The sequence below is a fragment of the Rhodamnia argentea genome, chromosome 1 (genome assembly GCF_020921035.1).
Source record: "Rhodamnia argentea isolate NSW1041297 chromosome 1, ASM2092103v1, whole genome shotgun sequence".
NCBI classification, from domain to species: Eukaryota; Viridiplantae; Streptophyta; class Magnoliopsida; order Myrtales; family Myrtaceae; genus Rhodamnia; species Rhodamnia argentea.
Window position 1 is genome coordinate 8,583,324 of NC_063150.1, and position 12,884 is coordinate 8,596,207.

At 39.8% G+C, this 12,884-nt stretch overlaps 1 protein-coding gene across 2 annotated transcripts; it reads right to left on the minus strand.

The window, feature by feature from the left end:
• Positions 1–630: 630 nt before the first annotated feature.
• On the minus strand, positions 631–2,504 carry LOC115740100 (ribosomal RNA-processing protein 14-C-like). Of its 2 annotated transcripts, XM_048284576.1 has the most exons (4): positions 2,478–2,504; positions 2,410–2,439; positions 2,317–2,378; positions 631–1,975 (listed from the first exon to the last, which is right to left on the minus strand). In XM_048284576.1, the coding sequence occupies exon 4, from the start codon at positions 1,973–1,975 to the stop codon at positions 935–937; it is 1,041 nt and encodes a 346-aa protein (XP_048140533.1). In that variant the 5' UTR covers positions 2,317–2,378; positions 2,410–2,439; positions 2,478–2,504; the 3' UTR covers positions 631–934. The 2 variants fall into 2 exon arrangements, with proteins under 2 accessions (XP_048140533.1, XP_048140538.1); XM_048284581.1 differs by lacking the exons at positions 2,410–2,439; positions 2,478–2,504 and having other exon boundaries at positions 631–1,976; positions 2,315–2,376.
• Between the last annotated feature and the right edge of the window lie 10,380 nt (positions 2,505–12,884).

Sequence of the window (12,884 nt, forward strand, 5' to 3'; positions counted from 1 at the left end):
GCGGTGGATCGACTGTGAGATGGCGATGTATCGGGGTAGAAGAATAGATCAAGTTGTAGTCCTCCTATTGAAAAATAAAGGGCTAAGGGGAGATATCACAACTAACAAGACAGTCCTGTTTCATGCCTTTCGATTGCAAGTTCGAGCACATAGAGTTATGAGATATCACCTACCAGGGCAAAAAGATAAAGAATCCCTCAGGAAATAAACTGCACAATCATCAGGGAAAAAGATACGAACACCACCTGCAGGCCAGAGATAGAATAGAACGAATTCCAAATATTCCCGTAACGATACTGACATCAAGTACCAATTCATTGTTACATCATTAATTCCACTATCGCTCATTCAGATCTTATCCAATCCTCAATAATCCTACCTTATCTATGTACAGTATGAGCATAGGTAGTTTGAGCTAATGCGCATAGGGTATCAGGTGTTTCAAAAGGACACATTATTCAAGGAAAAACAAAATGATAAACCATTTTACCGACCAAGAAACCTGATTCATGATATGACTGGCTATCGAGTATATGTATGCAAAGAAATCATGACAGGGCATGCTTCACGTCACTGAGACGCAGTAAAACAAAAATGCTGTACCCTAAACCTGCTGCTCAAATGAAAACAGATTGCAATTTGTCCCTCCTAGACAACAGAGGAAAACAAATCAAAAAGCTCCATCAGATTCTGGCTATATAGTATGCCCTATCTGGATGACATAAGGTGCTCGATGCCACCATTAATTAGCCACATATATTGAAAGCATATCAGCATTATCCTCGGCGTTTAAGGAGCAGTAGGAAGACTGCCTCGAAGGCTAAAACAAAAATCCTTGATAGGCCCTTTCAATGTAAGATCAAACTAACTCCATTCAAAGGCAAAGGGTCACTACCTATCGCTCAGGAAACTTGCAAAAAGAAAGTAGACGTAGTTAACTTCCATCTTGATTAATATAACCTTCCTTGCGTCCTTCAAACCCTGGTCGGAGAAGCTTCTTCTCTCTTTTAGCAATCCGCCGCATCTTTTTGTCATGAGCCCTCTCAGCAATGTTATCCGACCTCTTCTGCTGCTTCTGCGATTTCATTTTCTCCGTGGTTTCAATCCTCTCCTTCCATTTTCCAGCATTCTTCTGGCGCTGCTTCTTCTCCTTCTTTATGCTCTTTTTCAACAATTTGGGATCATCATGAACCTTAAGACCAGCTGCCCTACTGGTTGCAGCTTTCCATGAAATCCTCTCCCCTTTATCTGGGTCCTTCTTTGCTTCTTCTAGTCTTTTTGCCTTTTCCAGCTCCTTAAGCTTTGAAACCTTCCTCTTCTTTTTCTTGTTGTCCCCATCATCCCCGAGCTTCACATAAGTGAGGGCGAGTTCCTTTGCCGCCTCCGATGCATCTTCCTCTATCTTCTCTGATGAATCACCATTTGCGGGCATATCTTCCTCCGATGCAGAGTCTCTCTTGCGTTTCTTTTGATCATCTTGTTTTTTCTCGCTTTGCTTTGGCCTATCAGGATTCCTAGTATTCCTATTCCCACGGAGTTCTTGAATTTTGCGATGAAGCCGTTGCCGGAGTTCTTCATACGTTGCCGACCGCTCCTCACCTTCCATAGCAGACAATGTAGGTCTAGGTTCCATTACTTCTTCCTCCTTAGACTCGTCGCCCGATTTCTCCTTATCCAAGCTCTCCTTCAACAAGTCGAGGGTTGTTTTAGAAGATCTCTCGGGGTCTAATCGCTCTCTTCGAGCTTTCTTTATGTTCTCCATCGATTCCTTCTTGGCCGAAGCCTTGGCGTCTTTGCTGAGACCCTGAAACCACGGTTTGTCCTTGTCATCACTGGGCAGGTAGAATTTCGCAGGGACGAGCTCGATTAACTTGTCAAAGAACAGCGAATGCTGATGAATCAGAGACTTCAGATCAAGCCCAGAATCGGAAGCAAGGGTAGAATCGAGGGCAGATTTCTGCTTCTTCTTCTTCATCTGGGAAAGGTACAAGAACACAAAAAAAAAGTAAAAAGAAGCAAAAGAGGAGGTCAAAAACGAGAAACCAGAAATCGTAAAGCAAGATGCCTCCTGAATACTTCGTGTGAAGATTGCTCTCGGAGTCACAGCCTATCATCAGGCATCTCGATCGAAACTCGTTCCCCGTCAAACAATTCCAATTCAAGACGCAAAACCAGTATTTTGACCTAGCAACGACGCACAAAACTAGTCTAGTCGGGGCGAAGATTCTCCCTTTTTTCCCTTGAGAGTTACCCTAGAAAGCATTTCCTATCAAAATATACCCAGAATCACATGCCCAGAGGGATTTGTTGCCGTACCGAGAGAGGCGGGACTGGGATTGCCGCTGCGGGGGGCGAGCGAGGAAGGTATGCGGCCGCGGGAGCGAGCGAGCGAGGAAGGCTGGGCAGCGGCGGCGGAGCTGTACGAGCGAGAGGAGAGAGAGAGAGAGAGAGAGAGAGAGAGAGAGACGGAGAGGTAGGCTGAGCGCCGAGATTACAAGAAAGGGAGAGATGATGCGGGGCGGTTAGGGTTCACTCTCCTTTCGGCAACAGCATCCACAATTTGTTAGACTTAATTTCCAGAAAAAAAAAATCATAAAATTTTATATCATGCCTCAATTTTCCCCAAACTTCTTCTTCAAATAAAAAAAATTTACAATTTTTGTACAAAGTGAAAATTAAAGATTTGTTTGGACCAAAAAAAAAAAGAAAATTAAAGATTTGTCACTAGATAAAAAGAAATTCGAAATAAAATTGAGACTGAATCTTAGGTTTTCTTAGAGAATTTAGCCAAGGTTTCTTATTTATTTGGTTGGCATCAAGTCGTCAGCTTGCAAGAGGCCAGTCCGTTTCATGAGTTTAAGACTATATTCTTTCATGCTGTCTAAATGTTGATGTCAACATGAATTTTCTCGAGAAAAATAACATGTGAATTATTGTAACGGAGTAAATATATGTCTTGTAACCTTATTGTCCCATAAAAAAGAAAGCAGGAGACATAAAATTTTTAAGAGTTGTTAATGTAATACGAAAGCTTTTCTCCACCTGTGGAAGCATCTGACTTTCGCGTCATCGACTTGCTATGTGAGAAGCGAGTCAATTATTTGTGTAGGAATCTTATTCGTGACCAAAAATAAATGATTTGAAAATATTTTTGAAAAACAATCGCTCGTATCGCTTAAAAGGATGAATGCACAAAAAAATATTGTCATTGTGAACGAAATTTTTTACACATAAATTATCGTCAATAATTAAAAAAAAATTCATTACTTAATTATTTTAACTTTTTAAGTGATCCAAGCGATAATTTTAAGAAAGCATTGTTTAAATTATTCATTTTTCACGAAACAAAAAATAAAAAAATAATAATAATAAAAACCTCGAAGTAAGACGTTTTTATTTTCTCTCCTAATCTTCTCCATGTGCGGACTCTCTATTTATGGAAATTCTCCATATAGTTTAATGGAATATTAAGGGAAAAGTGGTAAATTCAAATCGGTTGATGCCATATATGGAAAGCACCTTCCACACATACTCGTCCGCGTATTTAAAGTATGAACCAAATAATTTCTCTTTTTTGGGTCAAAAATCAAATAAATTTTCGTTCAGCAGCAAATAAACCTGACCAAAAAAAAAAAAAAAAACATCACGAGTTTTAATTTACTATTGGCGGTTCTTTGAGACACAAATTATTATTATTATTTTTTTGGCTATTGGTGTTTTTACGATGGTCACAATTTAGAGTTTTTGGTGGTATTTTGCCCATAGCGATATGCCAAGCATGCCTTCAATTATTTCATTTCTATCGAAACTTTCGATTAATTTTCATCAAATGCTTTCTCTCGAAAACACTGAAAATTGAAAATAGAAAATTATTCTCTCAAACCAAACTGGCTCTCAAATGTTCTCAATTCCTTAAGACTGAGCCATATTCCTCGCCCATAACGGAATTCATGCTAAGAAACTATTGTGAGGTTGTACGTGCACCAACTTATGTGGTGCCAGGTGGGCTTGGTAAGGGGAAAATTGTAAAAAAATAAATAAATAAACATTTTTGCAATTTTACCAATTCGGTTATAAACCTTTTAAGTTTGCCGATTTAGTTCTAAATCTTTTCATATTTTGCTCATTCAGTCCTATTGATTGAAAATCATTGACATGAACACCGACAATCGTATATGGTATTGCAGATGCCGACGTTGATAATTATTGACAATATTTTAATATTTTTTTGCACTTTTTTATTTTTCCTCTTTTTTCCTTTTTATCTTTTCCTTTTTCCCTCTAGCCATCACCCTTAACCTTTGCCTCTGCCCTCATTGCCGGCAGGATGGTCGAAAGGAAAAAGGAAAAGAAAAAAAAGGAAAAAAGAAAAAAGAAAAAAATAAAATTTTAAAAAATTAATATTTTATTAAAAATTAGCCACTTCGGCGCCGGCGGTACCATATAAGACCGCCGCCATCCATGTCATCGATTTCCGACCAATAGGGCTGAATTGGCAAAATGTGAAAAGATTTAGAGCTGAATCGACAAGCTTACAAAGTTTAAGATTGAATTGGCAAAAATACAAAGATTTAAGGCTATTTTATGATTTTCCCCTTTGGTAACACATGTTTGAAAACTACGGTATTGTGAAGGTGGGGCTGCCTTTTAGAGTTATAGTGGGGTATCATAATTGGATGGGGGCTTGCTAGAAAAAAAATATACGTAAAAACTTTTGAATTGAACATATATAAAACATAAGAAATGCTTTCCTGATAGTATTGTAAAATCCATATGTCATCATTGCGTGTTTTGCATAAAGTACTTATTGATTGGGAGATCGTGTGATTATAAATAACTGACAGTACTGTCAGATTATTAGGCTAACAATTCTCATAAAACATTCATGGACACACGAATCTCTTTTTGATAAACAAAAAGGAATTTTCCTTGATGTTCCTTGATGTTTAGCGATAGACTCACTTGTGAAGGCTCTAAGCGAGATGGGCCTCGAAGTGGGTAGACTAGTAAAGATGACGAATATTGAAGAGCCCGGCCCGAATTAGGTTCGCCATGAATTTCCTCATCGCTCTTGCATTGATCCTCTCCTCCATTTTCCTCCCTTCAAATGTTTCTCCCCTAATATTTGATCTGGGTCAGCTCTTATATAACCTCCAAAGCAGCATGATAGGCTATCAGCAGTGGAAGAGATGCCAACGTGCTAAACGCCACCCTGCAATCATAGACAAGTGCAGATGCCTTCCTCAGACCAGTGAAAGTCAGATCTTGGCGAACATCATGAATGGAACTAATTTAAAGGAATTCAGAAAACTTACGCGGTGCTAAGGATGCTCGCATGTAAACCATACTCTTTTGCGAAGATGAAAGTCGTGATCGACTGAGGCAGAGCCGCCTGTAGAACGGGGAAAGGCCAAATCGCTCTTCTGGATCCATAGAAGTTAAATACAACTGACAGAAGCAGAGCTGCATAGTTTTGGAAGTTCCTATCACTAGGCTGGCTTAAGCAATGCTAGCTTCCGTTGGCGGGGTTAAACATCATCCCGTGGTCGAATATAGGCGATGGACTTTAGTTTCGCTACCTGTATTATGGCGATCCTGAGAACATCGCCGTGCAGCCCCATGACAAGGGAGCTCACCGTCATTAGAGCCGGCCCAGCGATGAACCTCAATACCATTCCCAGAATTGTCATCTTGATGCCACAAGCTGTCACCTTTTTCTGCATCGTGATGAATATACCTGCGCATACATCAGATGACAGCAAATGTGAAATCCTACTATTGTAAATGGATTTCACTTTAGCTCTTTACTTACCAATGTTGAACACAGTAGTTCCTACCCCCGCTCTTGATAGGATATGTATGGATCCGTAAATGAGTAAGAGAAAGCTTAATTACCGACTTGCACTCTAATATATCCGAACAGGAAATTGACAATTACTATTGTAAGCATGAATATTATTGAGATTATTGTGATCAGAAGCAACAGTGGCAAAGAAAAAATTTAAACCGTTTAAGCCAGTCAACCAATTTCCCTTGAAAAATGAGAGGTGCAAAAAGGACAGGCGCTACCCCCCAAAAATGATGTCACTATCTTCCTCTCTTTTACCAAAAATGACGGCACCGTCTTCCTCTCATTTCCCCAAACTTTATGAAAAAGCAAATTAATGAAAAATAAAGTATATCTCATTATTTTTTAGTAGATCTTCAACCCGCAAAGAAAATGAATTTTTTTTTACAGTTGGGTATAGTTATTATTGACACCAAAAATCGGCTTGGGCCTTAGTTAGTCATAGAGACCACGGGAGTCACAAAGCCCACAAAGATATGCGCGTTGACAGCCGAGACATGGCAAACCGACTCTCTGTTAAGAAGGAACGTTGGGCAAACAGAAGCTCGGTTCAAGGGAAACGTCGGTGACACGGTTATGTCCGTATGTGGCGTTGACGGTTATGTGGAGTAGTTAGATACACGTTTAGACCACCCTAAAGATAAGGAGGGCAGTTACCAAGGCGGATCTAAAAGTTTTAGGATAATGCGCACGTGAAGAAATTGCTTGAGATGGTTCTATTTTGTACTCACCTATAAATAGTCGGAGATGGCTTTTTGTAAAAGACCTCAATTAATCAATCAACAACCTATCTTCTACTCTACAATTTATCTTATCAAGCATTTATCTTTCCTGCACTTTACTCATCGCACTGTTCATTATTTTTTGTCATTTACTTACTTCCCGTTCGAAATCGCTACAAGGGCATGTTTAAAACAATAAATCTGAAAGCTCTATACTTGTCGATAAAAGATCTTTCATTGCAGACGGTTCTAGCGAAATATCTTTTTTGCACTCTTGGTGGGACCATTTGTGGTTCAATTTGAGGACTAGGAATCAAGATGGCGTCATTGGTGAGTCATTCTCCTCAGCGGTCGTCGAATGATGGCGAGAAAAATGTCAATGCAACTCTCAATGGAGTTCCAGGTGATACACCCAGAGACCTTACTGATGAGCAAAGGAAGGAGTTGGCACCGGATGCTGTTACGGTGGCCACCATGAAAAGGGTGTTCGAGGAAAATCACAATGAGTTTGCCAACCATGTGGAGAATCGTCTTACCGATGTCCTTAAGCCTATGACTATCGATATGGTGACAAATTTGATGACTAAACCCAGTTCATCCAATCAACCACCATTTGGCCAAGGAGCAAGCTTGCTCATGGATGGAGCGCTGACAAATCCTTTGGTCCCCAATGGAAGCGAAGGATTGACATAGGTCGTTCCTTCTATAGTGGTGAGAATACTATAAAGAGATGATACCACTAATCACCAGAATCAGAATGGGGTTGGAGTTGGTAGTTTCAATAACCCAATTAATGTAAGGGGATTTCCACCAATTGTTAAGGATGGGAACGTTGCAGGGTTAAATTGGACATCGAATACGGTTGAAAATCCAATAATTAATGTGTTACCCAATTCGTGTGACAATGTTAGGCCACTCGGTAATGTCGGATATCCACCGGTAGAAGTGGTCAAACCACCGAACCCGATAAACGTCGGTTTGGGTATGCCTCCTAACCCTGACCAGTTTGTTTCGCATCTGTTGTACCCAGAGAATAACCTGGTGCGACCTTCGTATCCACCTAGCGGGCAAGGAGGAAACGTGGTTCAAGCGGTTGACCCTCTAAGAGACCAGCACATCGCTGAAAATGCTGCAGGCATAGTGATACAACGCATGGATACTGAAGGAGGGATGGTACCAAGGCTAATTTACCAAAAGTCATATCCTGACTGGGTGGATAATGTAGCATTTCCACGGAGATATAAGATACCCAAATTTGCGGTGTTCACTGGTGAAGATGATCATTCTATCGTGGAACAGATAAGTAAGTTCACATCACAATGTGGTGACGCAAACGACTGGCACCCTATGCTGAGGTTGTTTTCGTTGTCTTTATCAAAAGTGGCTTTCACTTGGTACACAAGTTTGGCACCGAATTCTATATAGAATTGGGAAAACATGGAGAACAGGTTCCATACCTAGTTTTACCGGATGGTACCAGAGGTAACGCTATATGAATTGGCAAATACAAGACAATACAGCAGTGAGTCTGTAGAGCAACACATAGAGCGGTTTAAAAGATTGAGAAACCGATGTATGTTTATTCTACCCAAAAAAGAAGTAACCGACATGGCCAAAGCCGGTTTGAAGTTTAATCTTAGGGAGCGCCTTGAAGGCCAAAAATTCATAGATATATTTTCAATAATTGCTGTTGCAGTTAGGTTTGAGAATCTGTGGAAAGAAAAAGATAAGAAATACTACAAGGATTATAAACAAAACTTGGTTTCGGTAGACCAAGACATAGCGTGGTTTAAAAGATTGAGAAACCGATGTATGTTTATTCTACCCAAAAAAGAAGTAACCGACATGGCCACAGCCGGTTTGAAGTTTAATCTTAGGGAGCGCCTTGAAGGCCAAAAATTCATAGATATATTTTCAATAATTGCTGTTGCAGTTAGGTTTGAGAATCTGTGGAAAGAAAAAGACAAGAAATACTACAAGGATTATAAACAAAACTTGGTTTCGGTAGACCAAGACAAGAATTCTAACGAGAATTTGGATCAGGATGAACCGATTGAGATTCTTGTGGCTAGGATGGTATTGGACAAGCTATATGTGTGTCGTGCTTTGAAACCAGCTAGGGTGAAAGAGTCGATCCTGGCAAGAACAAAAGAAGTCCAACATTATTCATTTGATGTGATGAAGTTGGATGACATCTTTGATCTTCTCTTGCAAGATGGTCTGATGAAGTTAACCGTAGGCTGGAAGATACCTAGTAAGGAAGAGTTAGCCGACAAAAGGTATTGTAAATGGTACCATTCTTGGAATCACAGTACTATCTATTGTATTGTCTTCAGGCGAATTGTTCAGGAGGCAATATGCCAGGGAAAGATTAAGTTTGTTGAGGAACATGATAAGAAGATGGAAATAGAAGGGAACCCTTTTGCTATGATGACCGGAATGATGCCGGCATCTTTTAGTGGAGGTTAACCCCCACCAGTGATGTTGTGTTAGAGGTGTCAACAAGAAATGAGTCATGACTACTCAAAAAGATATGGGAGGCGAAAGCCAAGGTATAAATGGCAGCAAAGCCATGGGAATCAGGAGATGAAAACCCATATAGGGAACGTATTCATATCATCAAAATCATTACATACCGCTTTATTGAGGTGAAAATGCTAAGATGTTGGGTCCACAAAATAATGCGCATATTGTGCAACCTCCTATTAAGAAACCCCCATCCCAAGCTTCTCAGTCGAATGGGTTTGGTGACCAGTCGGAAGGGTAAAAAAAAGTGGCTGAGAAGTCATTCCGGTAGCATTATTTGGAGGGTGAGCATGAGATTACTACTTTGGACGTGCCAAGTGGGAAGATGGATCTCTACGTCCGCTAGTTGAAATCACCAAGTTTTGGAATTAGCATGAAAGATGTTGTCTTGATAGGACAAGGTCTAGAACTCGAGGACGATGATTTTCCTCCATTACCAAAAAAGAAAGTTAAGCAAAAGCCTACGTTGAAGGTTCCACGTGATCCTCCCGTAGGACAATGGTTCTCCTTACAAGAGCAATAGGAGAGTCCAGGACAACCCAGCAGTTAGAATTTGGAGGGTATGTCTAGAACTAAGAGGCGTCGAATTCAAAGAAAGAAGAAGATCCAGGAGTTACAACTCTCATTGGAACGATTGAGTCGACAATAAAAAGGACCAGTTGTGAAGAAAGCCAAACCGAAGAGTTGGTTTTTGGAAAAGAGAGAAAAACGAGGGGGCAGGTGTCACGAGCCATCCTCGATCCATTGCTTTGATACCAATTTGCAACGGCCGCTCCTTAACCCATGCATTGATTACATTCTGTTTTAATCTTTTATTACGTATAAGAGGGTGCACGCGGAAAATTAGACGAAAGTACAAGTGCATGTAAAACACATAGGTAGGCATGATGCCTAAGGAGTGTGGTTATAATAGTAGGGTTTCCTAAACCTAAATAAAACACGTGATTTTCAAGCAATAGAATTGGAAAAGAAAAGAAAATTGAGTTTATATAAATACACATATATCTTTTAGTAGGTTCATTACAAAAGTTCAAATATACATAAAGGGATTTACAAAGGAAAAACTACTCCAGAGTACTTTGGCACCATCTCCTTGTTCCGAATTTAGGTCGTCTGCTCCATCGCTACCTATATCCGGCTTCCTAGAAAAGAGGGCAACATCTACGGAATGAGCTGAAGCTTAGCAAGTAATGCATCTAACGTAATGACTAAACTATATATTCATTCATTTGGTTAAGCAGATTTTAATGGGCAACCAAGCAACGAAACACCAAAGAAGACTTTCACAATACACCTACGTAGAGAGAAGTTGCAAAACAATTGTGGGTCTGTCCGATAAAACATTTCCAAAGAAAACGTAAAACTTCATCCCACTGCCGAAAGCATAAGGCTTTCCCTCCCTCCCATCAAACACAGAACTTTATCGCTTTTTGGCGTTTACTTATTTCCTGTTCGGAATCGCTACAATGGCCCTTTTGAAACAATAAATCCGAAAGCTCTATGCTTGTCGATAAAAGATCTTTCGTCGTGGAAATTTTTTTTTTTTTTTTGGTAAGGTAAGTATGTCGTCGTGGAAATTTTCGGTGAAACAGTTATTATAAATTACTTCCATCTATTTTGTGGTATACCACCTTCGTTAAGAGTAAAGTGAGTCCATCTATCTGTAAAATTGATTTGTTAATAGTAAACTTTACTTGTTCGTGGTAAATCTTCACATTTTTTAGTAAGTAAACTGATAAACCCGTGATAAATTTATTCCGAACTAATTATTTGACTACCAAAAACACTAAACTGGCACATCTATGACAAATTTATCCTCCATTAGCTTCCATTATCATGAAAAACACCCAAATCTATATATTTATGGCAAACAAAGAATAAAAACTCCGAACTAATACAACTGTCAACTGCCACGTGTTATTTAACTCAGCAATTTAACGGCCAAAAGGGTAAATTTATTACATGTGTATCAATTTGAAGTTTTTCGTGATATTAACCCTCTTATCTATTACATAATTGTAATGACGCTATTTTCTTATTAAAAAATTAGAGAGAGATGGCTTGGAAGTGGCTCCATTGCTTTGAAAAAGGGTTGCGTGATCCTTGCTAGCCACCGTCAATTGTGTTAATGAACCCTTATTGTATACAAATGAAAAACTTATCCAAAAAATCATTAATCTATTATACTTTTGTCAATTAAGTCCTAAACCTTTTAATCATGCTAATAGAGTCATAAACCTTTTCATATTTTGCCAATTAAGTCAAACTAGCCAATTTTGGCTAGAAATTGCTAAAGTTGACGATGACCATCCTACGTGGCATGACAAGCACCGATGTAGATAATTTTAATATTTTTTAGATTATTAATTAATTTATTTATCTTTACTATTCTTTTCTTCGGTTTTTTACAACTATGGTCAGCCACAAGCGAGGGCCATGAGTAGAGGTGGCCAAATGGACCCGTGGGCCCGTGGGCTCGGAACCGGCCCGTTGACCGGGCCCACGGTTCCAACCTGGAACCAGACCGGCCCTCAAGGGCCGGTTCCGGTTTGTAAATTGTTGGAACCGGCCCGGAATCGGCAGATTCGAACCGGTTCCAACCCGGTTTTATAAAAAAAAAAAAAGGAAGTAAGTTGGGTGAAAAGAGCAATTGGGCTTTGGAACCGGCGGTTCCAAACCCGGAACCGGAACCGGCTATTCAAGGGCCGGTTCCGGTTCCACCTTTTTTTGGAATCGGAACTGCCGGTTTTCGAACCGGAACCGGCCACCATTAGCCGTGAGCCCCTCGTCGGCCAACAAGTAAGGTGTCGGCCCATGCCTAGATGCGGGCGAGGGCTCGACGTCCTCACTTGTGGACGACGATGGTTGGCCGGCAACCTTGCCAGCTAGAGTTGTTAAAAAACTAAGAAAATAAAATCAAAAATAAAAATATTAAAAAATTATTAAAATTATTTACGTCAGCGCTGGCCGTGCTATATAAGATAGCCATCGTATACGTTGGTCAAAATTGGCTGCATGGACTCAATTGGAAAAACGTGAAAAAATTTAGGACTCAATTGGCACAATTAAAAGATTTATGATTGATTTGACGAAAGCACAATAAGTTAGGGCTTTTTAGACAATTTTTCCGAAACATTTCACCACAGATGCGAATCATTTATTTTATAGCATATGGATTTACTATGTAGCTTTTGCTAAGAATAGTGAGAAACTTGATTAGCAAATAAATAAAAAATTGGACGGTCAAGATTGATCTCAATGTTTTTTAAAGGCTGGAGATCTAACCCTGTAATTCGGTGAGTCGATTATGAAAATCCCCGGGCACAGGAGAACGTGATGAATAGCCGTTTTGGGGAATACTATACTATAACGTTAGTGCTTTGCTCGTTAAAAAGAAAAAAAAAACAATCAACCTTTCGAAAGGAGAAAGGCTCTTCCCTGCCTGTCTACACTGACGACAAGGCTCAGCTAAATGGAGTGCCTTTCTATGCCATCTCTAGGGAAATGCTTTTCTCCTAAAGGTACTGTCAAGAACGGTATAATCTCAACCGTAGATTCACACACCATCATCGTATATTTGCATAATCGATAGTACTGTCGGACTGTCGGGCTAGCAGCTTCCATCACAATAATTTCGTGAAATTGGCAAATTGGATCATCATCACTCGATTACTCCAAAAGCTTACGTTAAAAAAGATGGGAAGTCCGATTCGTCATCCGAAAAGGTACTAAAAGTATGCCCAAGTGTCGACTCTTGTGTTTGAAGGGAGTTTAGAGAATGATAAAAA